This window comes from Mesoplodon bidens (genome assembly GCF_964165515.1).
Source record: "Mesoplodon bidens genome assembly, chromosome: 16".
Classification (NCBI taxonomy): domain Eukaryota; kingdom Metazoa; phylum Chordata; class Mammalia; order Artiodactyla; family Ziphiidae; genus Mesoplodon; species Mesoplodon bidens.
Genome location: NC_138173.1, coordinates 59,966,359 through 59,985,759, shown reverse-complemented (window position 1 = coordinate 59,985,759; position 19,401 = coordinate 59,966,359). Strand labels below are relative to the sequence as shown.

Here is a 19,401-nt window from a genome sequence, read left to right as displayed (position 1 = left end):
TAGAGGCAGACAAAAAGGAAAAATGAAGTTAATCAAATTGTTGCCAGAGCTGCTCCAGATCTTTGCTCAAAACCCATCAACCGTCTAACCCGCACCTTTGGAAGGAATGCCCGTGCTCAAAAGCTGCCAATCCCCCACCTTTAGCAGGAGTGAACATAAATTTGTAAGTTAAAAGGTCCAGAGGTAAGAAAGGAAGGTACAAAAAAAAAACAAAAAAACAAAAAAAAAACAGATGGAACCAGCTGGGACCAAGATGATGATGAATCTGACCTCCAACAGACCTTGAGTCCCATTATACGGTGATTTACTACTTTAGCATGTTACCTACACCTACTTACTGGCAGCCATTAAGGACCAAAAAAGGAGAAAAAGGAGGTGGCACCCCAGTCCCTTGGGAAAAGCCCTGCCCCTTCCCTGGTAGACTAATGCATATGCTTCCCCATCATCAGCCTCACTCCTCCTCTCTTTGTCTTTCTTTAAAATTAGATCACCTCACACCAATCAGAATGACCTTCATCAAAAAATCTACAAACAATAAATACTGGAGAGGGTATGGAGAAAACGGAACCCTCCTGCACTGTTGGTGGGAAGGTAAATTGATACAGCCACTATGGAGAACAGTATGGAGGTTCCTTAAAAAACTAAAAATAGAACTACTATATGACCCAGCAATCCCACTTACTGGGCATATACCCTGAGAAAACCATAATTCAAAAAGAGTCACGTACCACAATGTTCATTGCAGCACTATTTACAATAGCCAGGACATGGAAGCAACCTAACTGTCCATCGACAGATGAATGGATAGAGAAGATGTGGCACATATATACAATGGAATATTACTCTGCCATAAAAAGAAACGAAATTGAGTTATTTGTAGTGAGGTGGATGGACCTAGAGTCTGTCATACAGAATGAAGTAAGTCAGAAAGAGAAAAACAAATACCGTATGCTAACACATATATATGGAATCTAAAAAAAAAAAAAAGTGGTTCTGAAGAACCTAAGGGCAGGACAGGAATAAAGACGCAGACGTAGAGAATGGACCTGAGGACACGGGGAGGGGGAAGGGTAAGCTGGTATGAAGTGAGAGAGTGACATGGAAATATATACACTACCAAATGTAAAATAGATAGCTAGTGGGAAGCAGCCTCATAGCACAGGGAGATCAGCTCGGTGCTTTGTGACCACCTAGAGGGGTGGGATAGGGAGGGTGGGAGGGAGGGAGGTGCAAGAGGGAAGAGATATGTGGACATATGTATACGTATAACTGATTCACTTTGTTTTAAAGCAGAAACTGACACACCATTGTAAAGCAATTATACTCCAATAAAGATGTTTAAAAAAAAATTAAATCTCTTTCCTCAGGTGGGTGAGAAGTTGATCTGTGAACTTAGTTCCCATTTCTCCTTTCTTTAGCCACTGAATAAAGCTTGTGTTGTGTCAATCTCGGCTTTGGTTTTGCTATTCACCTACTCAAATCAGAAAGGAAAAAGAACCCTCCCCCTCCAAGGCAGAGAGCATGGGCCAGGCTAGGCCCGGAGCAGGGTTCATACAACTTAATTCGGTAACAAAATCTTAAGAAATAAAAACCAGACTCTTTGCTTTATTTAACCACTGAAGCAACCAGTTTTCCCAGGACATGTAACTTACATTGCCCCAAAATAGTGATATTTCAGCGTGTCTTTTATTATGAACAAACAAACAAGTAAAAAAAAACCTTCCTACTCTTGAGTACTTCATGTTACAAGGAATATTTTATTACAAAAAGAGAGGAACATTTTTCTCACTAATTCATTCCCTGGTTACAATTAAATTTTTCATTTTGCTTTCTAAAGGAGCAAGAAAGTATTAATCATTCCAAGAGACATCTTTGTTTTAGAGTCCTGGTTGGATATAGAGTTAGCAATTTACACCTTTTTAATCTACAGCTTTCCCTTAGTTTGAAAATCAATACAAAATGCTCTCACAATGTTTAGTTGTTGATTTATTTCCATGTACTGAAATATCCTTTAACAAATACTAGTTGGAAATAGCTTAAAATACTTTTCTTATCCAAATGTTTGAGTTAATACCTAACAATAACCACCAAATTTTCACTCCCAGATTGACTGGGATCCTAAACTAAAAATATATGTAGAAAACCCAGGGACATTAACCAAAAACTTGATAATTCTCTTAAGTGATAATCATTTGTGACATCCCAGAGTAAAGGTTAAGAACTTTCGTTTATTGTTTCCTCCTCAACTTTCCAATCTCCAAACAATGGAATTTCTCATTCACAACTATTCTCTTTTCTTTCTGGACTGACTCTCTAGATGATCTCACATATGCAACTTTCAATTTTATATCTCCACCCCAGAATTCTTCCCAAAATATGCTGCTGCCAATCTGACATTTTTTTCTAGGATATGAAAGAGGCATTGCAACATTGTGACTTAAAAGAAAAATATATTTGTTATTCAGATGACCAAAATATATTCGTCATATATACTTGGTCTTTGTCTGGGGTTCCTGTCTGGAAGCTCCTAAAACCCTTGGAATTTCCTGTGGTAAGAACAAAAAAAATGTGCCTTTTGTTATGTTAATACAGTGGCTTTTGGAAAGCCCTTAGGTAACCTAAGGATAAGGGCTGGTTGCCTGGAGAATCAGTCATGTGACGAGAGGGTTACAACTTTCAGTCCCCCTACCCCCTCCAACTTCTAGGGAGGGGAGAGGGAGTGGAGACTGAGTTCAATTGCCAATGGCCAGTGAGTTAATCAATCATTCCTATGTAATGAAGCATCCATAAAAACCCAAAAGGATGGGGTTCAGAGAATTTCCAGGTTGGTAAACATATGGAGGTGCCGGGAGAGTGGTGCAGGTGGAGAGGGCATGGAAGAAACCCTCCTCTTCCCCATGCCTTGCTCCTGAGTTATATCCTTTCATAATAGACTGGTAATCTAGTATGTAAAATGCTTCTCTGAGTTCCTTGAGCCACTCTAGCAAAATAATTGAACCCGAGGAGGAAGTTGTGGGAACCTCTGATTTATAGACTGTGGGTCACAAGTACAGGTAAAAATCTGGACTTTCAGTTGACATCCTGAGCTGGAGTGGGTTATTGGAACCTCCAATGCGTAGCTGATAGCAGCCTGAGCTTGCCACTGGTGGTTGAAATGGAGGGGGAGGAGGACAGTCTTATAGGAACAAGCCCTCAACCTGTGGAATCTGATGCTACCTCTGGTAAATAGTGTCAGATTGGAGTTGAATTCTCAGATACTCTGCTGGTGTCCAAGAATTGCTTGGTGTTGTGTGGGAGCCTCTCCTCCACCCCCTACGCCCAACACACATGTTGGAATTGGGCCCAGGAACCCAAAAGAGGCATCTTACACTTGTCATATCCATATAGGAAAAATGACTTCTGATCCCACCCCTCACACTGATCCTCCTCTGCATCAAGTTGCATGCTGTTCCTGCAGTCGGCATGTCTCAGGAACTGCCTTTCTCCACCTTGCTCACTACTGAATCCCAGAGCCTGGTGTTGGCAAATAGTAGGAACTCGATGAATATTTATTGAAAGAATGAGTAGATGAATGAATGAGTCAACTATCATATAGTTCATTATTAGTATTTACAAATAGCTTAAAATAAGTGAGTTACTCTACAATACACACAAACCAGGCAAGATGACATGCCACATACATTACTCATACATGTGTGTGCAAATATTTTATAAATAAATATACTTACTATCTAAAATGACTCCAACCAATGGGTCAGAATTTTTATTTAAAATCTCCCAAAGAGCAAATGGCTCCTCTGGAGTATCAGGAAGAATCCGGAATAGAAAACTGACTGTATAGTCAGAGGGCAATCCGTCTGGATGTAAATATCTGAAAATAGAAAGAAAATAGTATATTTTATTGCATCCCTCTTTAAGAAGTTATCTATATGATTATAAAAGCAAATACACTTTCGTTATACAAGATGTGAAAAAACAGAAAAGAAGAAAATAACAGATCACCATTACCCCATTCAGAAGTGAGCACTCTTTTGGTGCTGTGCATTTCCCTCCAGCCTTTAAAGAACGTCTGTAAGTATTTGTCCAATTTAAATAATTTTGCCCCTTTCTTTTCTTAGCACCATTTACTACATATTTCACATTTCCCTAAATATTTTTAAGGGCATGATATTTAATATCTGCACAACCTTCCCTTGTTTGGCTATTCCATAATTTATCTGACCAGTCACTTCTTATTAAACATTTAAGTAGTTTCAAGTTTTAGTATTATAAATGTTTATCTACAGTCCTTTTATAAAACTTAAGACACTGTCACTTTCTACCACATGTTGCAGTTAGTTGCATTCCTGTCTGTGCTATGTGCTCTGATGCACCATCTAAATCCACCTTTAAGAACTGAGAATCAACTAATCCTGCTTCTGGGAGTGATGTCTGCAGACAGCTGTCAGATACCAGTTCCCTCAGGAATGGCCTCAGCAGATGAGGGGTGCCTCTCCCAAGGTCATGCCAACTTTATTATGGTGCCTCTTTTCAATGACTAGTCTTTGAGGGGATATAAGGACCAGAGCCTCTCATTCCAAAGGAGATAACTCCATTCTAAGAACTCCTGTGTGTGGGTCAACTGAAGCTTTTACTGAAACTGCTTCATAGCTTGACTTCTCTCCTTTGCCCTATCCTACTTCCTTCTGTTCCCTTCCAGAAGAGCACAGCCTCATCGAGTTCCCCCACACTAATCTCCACCTTGGTTCTGCTTCCTGGGGAACCCAACCTGCTACACCATCTTACCTCTCTAACAGTTAAGTGGATCACTTACATACTTTAAAATTTTTCCCTCAAGCAAAAGATATAGGCTTTTAGATATATAGGAGACCCATAATATTTATTAATCAAATTGACAAATTGGTGAATAGGTCAGAATTTAGCTTAAATTTAAAAGTGAAAGTTTGATGTGCATACATTAAATATGTATGTATTCATTCATTTAATATTTGTTGAGTGCCTACGATGTACCAGACATAGTAATACGCATTAAGATACATCAGTGAATCAAATTGGCAAGGAACCTTTGTATGAGCACTTGAATTTGAGCAGGGTGAATTATACAGTTTATTAGAAGGTAATAAGTGCCATCAAAAACAACTACAAAAAGCAGGATAACGGGGATTGGGAATGCTAGAATGCATTATTTTGCCATTTTAATTAAAGTCATCAGCATTGGCTTCACTTAGATGGTTCATTGAGAAGACTGCATTTGAGCAAAGGTTCACTGAGAAGGTCACACTTGAAGAAAAACTCATAGGAGATGAAGACATCCAGCCAGTGCAAAGATACTAAAGTGGGGTGTGCCTGGTATATTTTGAGAACGGACTAAAATAAACAAGAGATAAAGTCAAAGAGGTAATAGCTACCCAGATAATGTAGGGCTCTTTGGCCGTTCAAAAGCTTTGACTTTTATGCCAAGGGGAATGAGGAATCACTGGCAGATTCTGGAGTGACATAATCTGGTTTATACAACAACAACAAAAAATCATTCTGACAGCTATTTGGAGAACAGACTCCAAGAAGGCAAGGGTAGCAGCAGGAAGACCAGTTAGGAGGCTGCTGTAATGATGTAGGGAAGAGATGATGGTACCTCATATCAGGGTGATGAGAATAGAGGTAGTGAGAAGGAACAAACAATTAGGATTCCTTGGTGGATTGATGTGGGGCATAAAAGAAACAGAGGAGTCCAGCTTCTCTGCCTAAGAAACTTGTTAAATGTAGTTAGTTATCATTAAGACGAAAAAGGTCATAGGGGAGGCCGGTTCTGGAGGTAGGATCAGGGATGTGGTATTGAACCTATGAAGTATGGAATGCCTATGAGACATCCAAGTAGAGATATCTAGTAATCAATTAAATATGTAGGTCTAAATTTGGGGAAGTAGATCTGGACTGGAAGTATAAAATTTAGGAGTCCTTGGCATATAGATGGGGTTCAACACGACGATACTGAAAAGATCACTAGGAAGAAGGGACAGACAGAGAAAACAAGGAGGTCTTGAGCAAGTCCTGGTCCCTCCAACATAAAGAGGTGGAGGAGAAAAGAAGAGCCAGCACTGAAAAGGAACAGCCTGTAATGTAGACAGAAACTAGAGGCAGTGTGTGTCCCAGAGGCCAAAGGAGGAGAGTGAATCCAGGAGGAAGATATGATCAACTGTATAAAATGCTGGTGACAGGTCGAGTGAGATAAAGGCTGGGAACAGATGAATGGATTTAGCAAGGTGGGGGGTGAGGGCATTGCTGGCCGGATGAACAATTTCAGTGGAGTGGTAGAAGACTTTTCCTTCTGGCAATTCTCATTTTTGTCTAGGCCTCCAGGAATGATTTCCAAATATCCATTTTAATATTCATCACTAGACATTGTAAAAAAAAACTGTCGAAAGGTAACGTCAGATGTTGGATTTATCTAAAACTACAGATAGTACTGTAATTAGCTTGAATTCAATAAACAGTATTTTGGAAGGAGGTAGAAAAGCAACTTGTTTACAAATTGGACAGATTAATTTAATACTCGAAAATGATCTCCCCCACATTTTCATGCATATGTGCACACTATATCAAAATGTGGACACAGAAAACTTTCACATTAAAATACTGAAGGCATTTTGAGACAAAAACAAATGAATATTTGGAATGTAAAGTAGCAGGTGACATCTTGAGAGATGACCCCTTAAATCAGGAACTCCTAATTTGTAATTTCAAGTACCTCTGGAATTTTCAGAACTGCTGAAATAGCGCCAGGAATCCCTAGGTGCATCAGAGACTGTAGAATAACTAGATAATGTAATTTTTTTAAAACCTTAATTGGAACATAATTGCTTTACAATGTTGCATTAATTTCTGCTGTATAACAAAGCAAGTCAGCTATATGTATACATATATCACCATAGCCCCTCCCTCTTGAGTCTCCGTCCCACCCTCCCTATCCCACCTCTCCAGGTGGTCACAAAGCACCGAGCTGATCTCCCTGTGTTATGGAGCTGCTTCTCACTAGCTATCTATTTAACATTTGGTAGTCTATATATGTCAATGCTACTCTCTCACTTCGTCGAAGCTTACACCTCCCCCTCCCCGTGTCCTCAAGTCCATTCTCTACCTCTGCGTCTTTACTCCTGTCCTGCCCTTAGGTTCATCAGAACTTCTTTTTTTTTTTCTTTAGATTCCATATATATGTGTTAGCATATGGTATTTGTTTTTCTCTTTCTAACTTCACTCTGTATGACAGACTCTAGGTCCATCCACTCCATTACAAATAACTCAATTTCGTTTCTTTTTATGGCAGAGTAATATTCCCTTGTACATATGTGTCACATCTTCTTTATCCATTCATCTGTCCATGGACACTTAGGTTGCTTCCATGACCTGGCTATTGTAAATAGTGTCGCAATGAATATTGTGGTACATGACTCTTTTTGAATTATGGTTTCTCAGGGTATATGCCTAGTAGTGGGATTGCTGGGTTGTATGGTAGTTCTATTTTTAGTTTTTTAAGGAACCTCCATACTGCTCTCCATAGCGGCTGTATCAATTTACATTCCCACCAACAGTGCAAGAGGGTTCCCTTTTCTCCAAACCCTCTCCAGCATTTATTGTTTGTAGAGTTTTTGATGATGGCCATTCTGACTGGTGTCAGGTGATACCACATTGTAGTTTTGCTTTGGATTTCTCTAATGATTAGTGATGTTGAGGATCCTTTCATGTGTTTGTTGGCAATCTGTATATCTTCTTTGAGAAATGTCTATTTAGGTCTTCTGCCCATTTTTTGATTGGGTTGTTTTTTTGATATTCAGCTGCTTGTAAATTTTGGAGATTAATCCTTTGTCTGATGATTCATTTGCAAATATTTTCTCCCATTCTGAGGGTTGTCTTTTCGTCTTGTTTATGGTTTCCTTTGCTGTGCAAAAGCTTTTAAGTTTCATTAGGTCCCATTTGTTTATTTTTGTTTTTATTTCCATTTCTCTAGGAGGTGGGTCAAAAAGGATCGTGCTGTGATTTACATCATAGAGTGTTCTGCCTATGTTTTCCTCTAAGAGTTTTATAGTATTTGGCCTTATATTTAGGTCTATAATCCACTGTGAGTTTATTTTTGTGTATGGTGTTAGGGAGTCTTCTAACTTCATTGTTTTACATATAGCTGTCCAGTTTTCTGAGCACCACTTACTGAAGAGGCTGTCTTTTCTCCATTGTATATTCTTGTCTCCTTTATCAAAGATAAGGTAACCATATGTGTGTGGGCTTATCTCTGGGCTTTCTATAAGATTCCATTGATCTATATTTCTGTTTTTACCCAGTACCATACTGTCTTGACTACTGTAGCTCTGTAGTACATTCTGAAGTCAGATCGCCTGATTCCTCCAGCTCTGTTTTTCTTTCTCAAGATTGCTTTGGCTATTCGGGGTCTTTTGTGTTTGCATACAAATTGTGAAATTTTTTGTTCTAGTTCTGTGAAAAATGCCATTGGTAGTTTGATAGGGACTGCATTGAATCTGTAGATAGCTGTGGGTAGTATAGTTATTTTCACAATGTTGATTCTTCCAATCCAAGGACATGGTATATCTCTCCATCTGTTTGTATCATCTTTAATTTCTTTAATCACTGTCTTATAATTTTCTGCATACAGGTTTTTGTCTCCTTAGGTAGATTTATTCCTAAGTATTTTATTCTTTTTGTTGCAGTGGTAAATGGGAGTGTTTCCTTAATTTCTCTTTCAGATTTTTCATCATTAGTGTATAAGAATGCAAAAGATTTCTGTGCATTAATTTTGTATTCTGCTACTCTATCAAATTCATTGACTAGCTCTAGTAGTTTGCTGGTGGCATCTTTAGGATACTCTATGTATAGTAGCATGTCATCTGCAAACAGTGACAGTTTTACTTCTTCTTTTCCGATTTGGATTCCTTTTATTTCTTTTTCGTCTCTGACTGCTTTGGTTAAAACTTCCATAACTATGTTGTGAGAGTGGGCAACCTTGTCTTGTTCCTAATCTTAGAGGAAATGGTTTCAGTTTTTCACCATTGAGAATGATGTTAGCTGTGGGTTTGTCATATATGGCCTTTATTATATTGAGGTAGGTTCTCTCCATGCCTACTTTCTGGAGAGTTTTTATCCTAAATGGGTGTTGAATTTGGTCAAAAGCTTTTTCTGTATATATTGAGATTATCATATGGTTTTTATCCTTCAGTTTTTTAATATGGTGTATCACATTGATTGATTTGCATATACCAAAGAACCCTTGCATTCCTGGGATAAACTGCACTTGATCATGGTGTATGATCCTTTTAATGTGCTGTTGGATTCTGTTTGCCAATATTTTGTTGAGGATTTTTGCATCTGTGTTCATCAGTGATATTGGCCTGTAGTTTTTTGTGTGAAATCTTTGTCTGGTTTCGGTACCAGGGAGATGGTGGCCTCATAGAATGTGTTTGGGAGTGTTCCTCCCTCTGCTATATATTTGGAAGAATTTGAGAAGGATAAGTGTTAGGTCTTCTGTAAATGTTTGATAGAATTTGCCTGTGAAGCCATCTTGTTCTGGGCTTTTGTTTGTTGGAAGACTTTTAATCACAGTTTCAATTTCAGTGCTTGCGATTGGTCTGTTCATGTTTTCTGTTTCTTCCTAGTTCAGTCTCGGAAGGTTGTGCTTTTCTAAGAATTTGTCCATTTCTTCCAGGTTGTCCATTTTATTGGCATATAGTTGCTTGTAGTAATCTCTCATGATCCTTTGTATTTCTGCAATGTCAGTTGTTTCTTCTCCTTTTGCATTTCTAATTCTGTTGATTTGAGACTTCTCCTTTTTTTTCTTGATGAGTCTGGCTAATGGTTTATCAATTTTTTTTATCTTCTCAAAGAACCAGCTTTAATTTTATTGATCTTGCTATCATTTCCTTTATTTCTTTTTCATTTATTCCTAACCTGATCTTTATGATTTCTTTACTTCTGCTAACTTTGGGGGGTTTTTGTTCTCCTTTCTCTAATCTCTTTACATGTAAGTTTAGGTTGTTTGAGATGTTTCTTGTTACTTGAGGTAGGATTGTATTGCTATAAACTTCCTTCTTAGAACTGTTTTTGCTGCATCCCATAGGTTTTGGTTCATTGTGTTTTCATTTTTATTTGTCTAGGTATTTTTTGATTTCCTCTTTGATTTCTTCAGCAATCTCTTGGTTATTTAGTAGCCTATTGATTAGCCTCCATGTGTTTGTATTTTTTACATTTTTTTTCCTGTCATTGATATCTAGTCTTATAGCGTTGTTGGAAAAGATACTTGATACAATTTCAATTTTCTTAAATTTACCAAGGCTTGATTTGTGAGCCAAGATATGATGTATCATGGAGAATGTTCCATGGCACTTGAGAAGAAAGTGTATTCTGTTGGTTTGGGATGGAATGTCCTATAAATATCAGTTAAGTCCATCTTGCTTTATGTATCATTGAATGCTTCTGTTTCCTTATTTATTTTCATTTTAGATGATCTGTCCATTGGTGAAAGTGAGGTGTTTAAGTCCTCTAGTATTATTGCATTTCTGTCAATTTCCCCTTCTATGGCTGTTAGCCTTTGTCTTATGTATTGAGGGGTTCCTGGGTTGGATGCATAAATATTTACAATTGTTATATCTTCTTCTTGGATTGATCCCTTGATCATTATGTATTGTCCTTCTTTGTCTCTTGTAACAGTCTTTATTTTAAAGTCTATTTTGTCTGATATAAGAATTGCTACTCCAGCTTTCTTTTGATTTCCATTTGCATGGAATATCTTTTTCCGTCCCTTCACTTTCAGTCTGTATGTGTCCCTAGGTCGGAAGTGGGTCTCTTGTAGACAGCATATATACAGGTACTGTTTTTGTATCCATTCAGCCAGTCTATATCTTTTGGTTGGAGCATTTAATCCATTTATGTTTAGGGTAATTATCAATATGTATGTTCCTATTACCATTTTCTTAATTGTTTTGGGTTTGTTATTGTAGGTCTCTTCCTTCTCTTGTGTTTCCTGCCTAGAGAAGTCCCTTTAGCATTTGTTATAAAGCTGGTTTGGTGGTGCTGAATTCTCTTAGCTTTTGCTTGTCTGTAAAGGTTTTAATTTCTCCATGAAATCTGAATGAGATCCCTGCTGGGTAGAGTCATCTTGGTTGTAGGTTTTTCCCTTTCATCACTTTAAATATGTCCTGCCACTCCCTTCTGGCTTGCAGAGTTTCTGCTGAAAGGTCAGCTGTTAACCTTATGGGGATTCCCTTGTGTGTTACTTGTTGTTTTTCCCTTGATGCTTTTAATATTTTTTCTTTGTATTTAATTTTTGATAGTTTGATTAATATGTGTCTTGGCATGTTTCTCCTTGGCTTTTTCCTGTATGGGACTCTCTGTGCTTCCTGGACTTGATTGACTATTTCCTTTCCCATATTAGGGAAGTTTTCAACTATAATCTCTTCAAATATATTCTCAGTCCCTTTCTTTTTCTCTTCTTCTTCTGGGACTCCTATAATTCGAATGTTGGTGCGTTTAATGTTGTCCCAGAGGTCTCCGAGACTGTCCTCAATTCGTTTCATTTCTTTTTTCTTTATTCTGCTCTGTGGTAGTTATTTCCACTATTTTACCTTCCAGGTCACTTATCTGTTCTTCTGCCTCAGTTATTCTCCTATAGATTCCTTCTAGAGAATTTTTAATTTCATTTTTTGTATTGTTCATCACTGTTTTCTCTTTTAGTTCTTCTAGGTCCTTGTTAAATGTTTCATCTATTTTCTCCCTTTTATTTCCAAGATTTTGGATCATCTTCACTATCATTCTGAATTCTTTTTCACGTAGACTGTCCATTTCCTCTTCAGTTGTTCAATCTGGTGGGTTTTTACTGTGCTTCTTCATCTGCTGAATATTTCTTTGTCTTCTCATTATGTTTAACTTACTGTGTTTGGGGTCCTTTTTCAGGTTACAGGTTCACAGTTCCCATTGTATTTGTTGTCTGCCCCAGTGGGTAAGGTTTGTTCAGTGGCTTGTGTAGGCTTCTTGATGGAGAGGACTGGTGCCTGTGTCCTGGTAGGTGGGGCTGGATCTTGTCTTTCTGGTGGGCAGGACCTCATCCAGTGGTGTGTTTTGGGGTAAACAAAACTCACATAGTAAAACCTTACTATGATTTTAGGCAGCCTCTCTGCTAATGTGTGGGGTTGTGTTCCTGTCTTGCTTGTTGATTGGCATGGGGCATCCAGCATTGAAGCTTGCTGGTCATTGAGTGGAGCTGGGTCTTAGTGTTAAGACAGCGATCTCTGGGAGAGCTCTTGCCGATTGATATTACGTGGGGCCGGGGGCTCTCTGGTGGTCCAGTGTCCTGAACTCGGCTCTCCCACCTCATAGGCTCAGGCCTGACACCAGGCCAGAGCGCCAAGACCCTGTCAGCCACAAAGCTCAGAAGAAAAGGGAGAAAAAGAGAAAGAAAAAATAATAATAAATTAAAAATAATAATAATAATTAAAAAAGAAGAGAGCAACCAAACCAATAAACAAATCCACCAATGATAACAAGCGCTAAAAACTATACTAAGATAAACATAGAAATCAGAAACAAATCAGCTTCAGACAGCAAACTCCAAGTCTACAGTTGTTCCCAACTTCCACTGCCTCAATTTTGGGATGATTTGTTGTCTATTCAGGTGTTCCAGAGATGCAGGGTACATCAAGTTGATTGTGGGGGTTTAATCCACTGCTCCTGAGGCTGCTGGGAGAGATTTCCCTTTCTCTTCTTTGTTTGCACAGCTCCTGGGGTTCAGCTTTGGATTTGGACCCGCCTCTGCATGTAGGTCATCTGAGGGCATCTGTTCCCACACAGACAGGAATGGGTAAAACAGAAGTTGATTAGGGGGCTCTGGCTCACTCAGGCCAGGGTCTGGAGGGGTACGGAATGTGGGGCAAGCCTGCGGCGGCACAGGCCAGTATGACTTTGCAACAGCCTGAGGCAGGCTGTGTGTTATCCCAGGGAAGTTGTCCCTGGATCACGGGACCAGCAGTGGCGGGCTGCACAGGCTCCCAGGAGGGGAGGTATGGATAGTGACCTGTGCTTGCACACAGGATTCTTGGTGGCTGCAGCAGCAGCCTTAGCATTTCATGCCCATCTCTGGTGTCCGCGCTGATAGCCACAGCTCGTGCCCATCTCTGGAGCTCATTTAGGTGGTGCTCTGAATCCCCTCCCCTCGCACACCATGAAACAATGGTCTCTTGCTTCTTCGGCAGGTCCAGACTTTTTCCCAGATGCCCTCCCAGCTAGCTGTGGCGCACTAGCCCCCTTTAGGCTGTGTTCACGCAGCCAACCCCAGTCCTCTCCCTGGGATCCGACCGAAGCCCAAGCGTCTGCTCCCAGCCCCCTCCCACCCCGGTGGGTGAGCAGACAAGCCTCTCAGGCTGGTGAGTGTTGGTCGGCACCGATCCTCTGTGTGGGAATCTCTGCGCTTTGCCCCCTGCACTCCTGTTGCCGGGCTCTCCTCTGTGGCTCCGAAGCTTCCCCGCCACCCACCTCCCGTCTCCAACAGTGAAGGGCCTTCCTAGTGTGTGGAAATTTTTCCTCCTTCACAGCTCCCTCCCAGAGGGGCAGGTCCCATCCTTGTTCTTTTGTCTCTGTTTTTTTTGTTTGTTTGTTTTTTCCTTTTGCCCTTCCCAGGTACATGGGGATTTTCTTGCCTTTTGGGAAGTCTGAGGTCTTCTGCAGCGTTCAGTAGGTGTTCTGCAGGAGTTGTTCCACATGTCGATGTATTTCTGATGTATTTGTGGGGAGGAAGTTGATCTCCATGTCTTACTCCTCTGCCATCTTGAAGGTCCCCCCAGTAATGTGATTTTTACATCAACTATATGGAGTTGCTGTTGTGACTTCTCCAGGATAAAAACCATCTGAATTCATGGCACTAGCTTAAAATGGTTCAGGGTGTGGATTCTGGAATCTGCAGGTGCAAATCCCAGCATGGTCTTCAACAAACTATGTGACCTCACTCAAGTCATTTAGCTTCTTTATGCTTTAGTTTTGTTATTTATAAAACCAAGATAGTAAATGACTCTACTTCATAGAGTTATTGGGAGGTTTGAGTGACTTACTAGCATTTAGAACAATGCCTGGTCTGTGGTAGTGCTATGTAAGTACTAACTATCTTTATATTTTTCTGAGATGAACAAATATGAAAGTTCAACCAGCATTATGTGTAGGTCTAATGTTTTTAAAGAAATCTAAACATCATCTGCTCTATCCATCATGGAAAATCCTGCTTGGAATTATTACAGCATATTTCTAGTTGATATCATTTCCACATTGAGATATAGTAAACAATAATTGACTTTAGTATCTTGCAATGGAAACATACTTGGTTGGCTGGGAAACCAGGGCATCTTTATGAAGTTGATAACAAGGATACGCATTGAAGGTACCAGGCTCCATAGAAACCCCTTCCACCGATGAAAATTCCTTTTCAACCAAACCAAACATTTCCATCATCTTAAACCCTTAAAAAAAAAAAAAAAGAAAGAAAGAAAAAGAAAAAAAAAACAGAGATAGAGAAAAAGAATTAATAGGCACTTCAGGATTTTAAATTTCAAAATTAGTCTATTAAGGATAAAAAAATCTGGACCCAAAATGGGAGTTATTTAGTATATTTGTATTTGGAAAAATTTTGAAACTGCATACCTGCAAGATCAATGTCATCCTTATGCACCAGTGGGCAGGCTGGAAGACAAAACAAACAAGATAAAACCCTAATTTAGATATTTTCCAAACATATTCTTTCCTTGTCCTGAGAACAGGAAGCTAACGTAATCTTTACGGAAGTCAGTTGTGGAGGGAATCCAAACCACATGTGGCTACAGCTTTCTGTGGATTCCTAAAGATTGAAACACTCTCACTTCTTCTTTTAAAACCAAAGGGTCCCAACTTCCTTCTCCTCTCCTGGGTCCATTAAAATCGATGGTGGTCACTTGATAGCATGTCTTGGAAGAAGTCCCACTTCTAATGTGTTACCCTGATGAGCGGACTTAACACATTTTTTGAAAACTATCTGCTATAGCTGTTTAAGAGAGTTGCTTTTAAATACAGACCCTCGACTTTTTAGGGAAAGTCTTTATCAACCTAAAACCCTGAACCAGGGAGAGGTGAGGTTTACTTCCCATACGCTCAAAACCACAAAACTTAATGTCTGCATAACAAATAGCTCTCCAAGTCAATTTTCTTTCTTCGGATCAGGATGGCACTCATTATTTAACTGGTATAAATATCTCAGCCTTTAAGCAATGTAAGTGCAAATTCCAAAGGACTAACTTGCTGACGCGGTTTCACAGACAAAAGTAATCAACTCATCTTCAATTTTCTTAAAGGCGTCAAAGTCATCCACAAAGAAGACATGCCGGGCGCTGGGCTTACTGCCAATGCTAACCAACTCTGAGTAATCTGCATCAGCCACGCCGACTGCAAAAATGCTGTAGCCTGTGGTAAAAGGGGAACAGATTTCTGATGACTTTAAATTGCAGCAAAAATAAATAATGCAATATAAGACACGTCCAAATGTTTAAAACATGTTTATTTAGGAGGGCCAGTGGGGGTGGATAATTCATTCTTTATAGTTCATCAGAATTCTGCATGCACATAATTCACTCTATGATAATTAACCCATCATCCCCTAAAGAAAGTTTCCACTTTAAAGAAGCTTAAGAGAGTCAGTGTTTGAGACAAAATAGTTACCATTTGAGTAACATCTTTATTTTTGCATATTTTTAATAATGATTTTAGTATTTATGGGAAAAAGTGCAATTGAAACAAAAAAACAGTTTTGTTTTTTTGTTTTGTTTTGTTTTGTTTTGTTTCATTTTCAGAAGTAGAAACTGAGATATTACAGGCTTAGAAGCCTGAGGTGGGTCACAGTTCAATGCTTGGCAAATACATATTAAGCTAGTCTTTGCTTATACAGATCTTATAGAATGCAATCTTCACATTCTGTGTTCTCCATTTTACAAATGAGAAGGCTGAGGCTGAGGAGTTTCTGTGATCGGTTTCCCTCCCCTGGTCCTTTTCATAGTATTGCACTTAATTTTCTTTTCTTTTCCTTTTTTTTCTTTTTGACCACACAGCATGACAGGGATCAAACCCGTGCCCCCTGCAGTGGAAGCATGGAATCTTAACCACTGGTTCACCAGGGAAGTCCTGTAGTACACTTAATTGATGGAGTTTCTTATATAGGGCATCCTGTATGTAACAAAAGTACTGGAGAAAATACAGCAACATCATAGATTTGTAACCTGGAAACTTTTTAAAATCACATTGTCCAGTTAATATTAAGAAAGATTTAGAAACATTTAAGTCATGCTGATGTAGCCTATAAATGTGTATTCAGAAAACAAGGCTAACGGTATTATTGGCAGCCACTATTGCTTATCTATGTAAAACTTACCATCTGATTGCATCTCCCTGGAGATTTTGCTCACATCATCTTGTGATCTTCCATCAGTTATAACCACGATGACCTTCGGGATGCCTCTTCTGGTCCCTGACTCTGCAGTAAACAAGGTATCTCGGACATGCGTAATTGCTTTTCCTGAAACAAAGGAAGGCAACAATTCAATTTCATTCCCTCCCTTGCTAGAGATGGAAGAGTGGGAACGAAGTTCTTAAGTCAATGAAAAATCTTTTCTTAAAAAAATCTATATTACTATGCTTCAAAAAGAAGTCATTTCAGTAATTAGTAATAATTATTTCGGGTCTTAGCTGGGCTTCTTGTGGTCTTACCTGGGCTTCTTGTGGTCTTACCTGTTTTTGTATTTCCTCCTTTGTACGAGATATGTTTGATTGCATCAAGAACAGTCTCTTTGGTTTTGTAAGAGTTAAGCTTAAATTCTGTCCTGGGGTCATCAGTGAACTGAACCATTGCAACCTAGAGGGAGAAGGTGTGTTCATTTTTATGTATATTGTAGACTTCCTCTCTGCCAGAGAGCACACACTACAGCAGGAGTACAACTACAGTTTTTAAAAAAATTAATTAATTCATTTATATTTTTTTTATTTTTGGCTGTTTTGGGTCTTTGTTGCTGCATACGGGCTTTCTCTAGTTGCGGTGAGCGGGGGCTACTCTTTGTTATGGTGTGTGGGCTTCTCACTGCAGTGGCTTCTCTTGTTGTGGAGCACGGGCTCTAGGCACACGGGCTTCAGCTGTTGTGGCTCGAGGGCTCTAGAGCGCAGGCTCAGTAGTTGTGGCACATGGGCTTAGTTGCTCTGTGGTACGTGGGATCTTCCCAGACCAGGGCTCAAACCCATATCCCCTGCATTGGCAGGCAGATGCTTAACCACTGCACCACCAGGAAGTCCTACAACTACAGTTTTATTTCTTTTTTAACCCAGTCCACAATTTCCTTGGTTTAAACCATACAAGTTACATACCAAATTTGACGATGTCTTAACAAAGTACTTTTCAGGAAGTAGTTTATTTTTAAAATCTCTCCCTAAAGCATGAAGACCTTTTGCCATCTCATTTGACAGATGGGAAAATGGCAGCCTAGATCTTCTATCTTGACAAAGTTCAGAGAAAGAATTGAAGTTGGACTCTTTACAAGGATTTCTTTATGAAACAAACCTATGAAATAATTACTACTATTCTACCATTTTACAGATCAGGAAACTGAGGGACAGAAAGCCAAGTAATGTACCCAAGATTACTAGAGTAGCCACTGGCAGAACCAACAGCTTAAGCCAGGTAATTCTGCTTTAAAATCTGTGTTCTGAATCACTGCAGTATAAACCATCCTGGCTTCATTTCCAACAATTTGCTTCTATTCCTGTCCAACTTTGGGGACATTTTAAATTTATTATATTTTTTGTTTGTTTTTCAGAATTATGAAAGGGCTTCTTTTTGACATTGTGAGCCTTCAATTTCTACCAGCTTATCAAGGTCTATTGCAAATGTCATCATCTTTAGGAAACCTCTATTCAAAACAAATTTCTCCCTCCCTGAAATGCCTGAGCATTTTATCTGTTCTTCTCTTCTGGTCCCCCTTACATCCAAGTTTCCTCAGCCATTCTTCCAAAACATATTTTCAATCTGTTCACTTTAGTGCATCTCATTGCTACCACCCTAGCCCAGGCCTCCATCATCTCTGTGTTGGACCATGAGAGCAGCATCCCAGGTGGTCTCTCCACTTCCACTCTCACCTTTATTAGTACTCACACTCCATGAAGCAGTCAGAATGATCTTTTCTAAAAAGCATATCAGATCTTCTCTCCTTAAAACTTCCCAGTGGCTTCCCACTGTATTTAGGACGATACCCAACTTCTTCAGTGGGTCATAAGACTCAAGGTGATCTAGCTCTGTCTACTTCTTCCACCTCTTCTTCTCTCCCCAGCCCCCCACATGCTCATCCACTATATTCCAGCCCCAAGTTTTAGCACCTGAAGCCTCAAAACTCATTCTCGACTTAGGCCCTCTGCACTTACTACTTTCCCTCTCTGGAAATTCTACTTTCAAATCTTCTCAGCATCATTCACATCTCAGTTCAGAAGCCACCTCCTCAAAGAAGACTTTGTGGATCACACAATTTAAAATAAACTTTGGTAAATTTAAATCTCAGTTGGAAAGCTCGCATCCCTACCTTGTGAATGTATTTGTTTGCCAATTTGTATCTGTCCCTCATCCTCCTCCTCTTCCTACCTTTAAGAATACGAGCAACATGAAATTAGGGACATGTCTGTCATACCAATTATGACAGTACTGTACCTAACCAAAATAAGTTCTCAATAAATATTTGTTGAATGAATAAATTAGTTTTCTATGTTCTACTCGTTCTGTAGTAATTTGTGACGATGACCTCTCTCTTTCAAGATTTTAACATCCTGGAGGGCAAAGAAAATATTGGATGTTCCTTTAGAGAGAGACTCTATCCTAGTATATAGAAGACACATCTGCTGACATGGCCATTCTAACCTGTCTTAGTTTGCTGAACTCAAGTGCTTTTAAGGATTAGCATCTTCTCAAGCTCTGTCACACACCAGTAAGCTGCTTCTAAACTCAGACCTGTCTATACTCTCATTTAGGGTTGGATCCAATCAGGATAGTTCTTTATCCATATTCCCTGACAAGTAGCCATAATAACAGCTTGGAATAATGTTTTCATGCATAGAATGAGTTAATGATTGATCTATCAGCCTTACTTGAGTTCCATCTGCACCTATCTTGTCCAGAGCTCCAACAGTGCTATACAGGAAGTTAATGATCTTATTGAAATTTTCATCACCAATACTCCAGGATCCATCCACCATAAACACCAGGTCGGCTTTGGCAGCTTTACATACTGGAGACCAAGAATGAATTTTGAATCAGGGAAAAGGGGAAAACACAGTAGTTATGACACCAACAAAGCAGATAATGGTTTC

General features: G+C 39.3%; 1 protein-coding gene across 3 annotated transcripts in view; it reads right to left on the bottom strand.

Moving 5' to 3' along the window:
* Positions 1-19,401, bottom strand: part of COL14A1 (collagen type XIV alpha 1 chain) — a 232,589-nt gene that overhangs the window by 78,529 nt on the left and 134,659 nt on the right. For all 3 annotated transcript variants that reach the window (XM_081214278.1, XM_081214279.1, XM_081214277.1), the window contains exons 26-32: positions 19,180-19,319; positions 16,789-16,912; positions 16,433-16,576; positions 15,307-15,471; positions 14,680-14,718; positions 14,360-14,498; positions 3,729-3,871 (exon numbers count right to left, since the gene is read on the bottom strand). In XM_081214278.1, the coding sequence (XP_081070404.1) occupies positions 3,729-3,871; positions 14,360-14,498; positions 14,680-14,718; positions 15,307-15,471; positions 16,433-16,576; positions 16,789-16,912; positions 19,180-19,319 (894 nt within the window). The remainder of the gene's footprint in view (positions 1-3,728; positions 3,872-14,359; positions 14,499-14,679; positions 14,719-15,306; positions 15,472-16,432; positions 16,577-16,788; positions 16,913-19,179; positions 19,320-19,401) is intronic.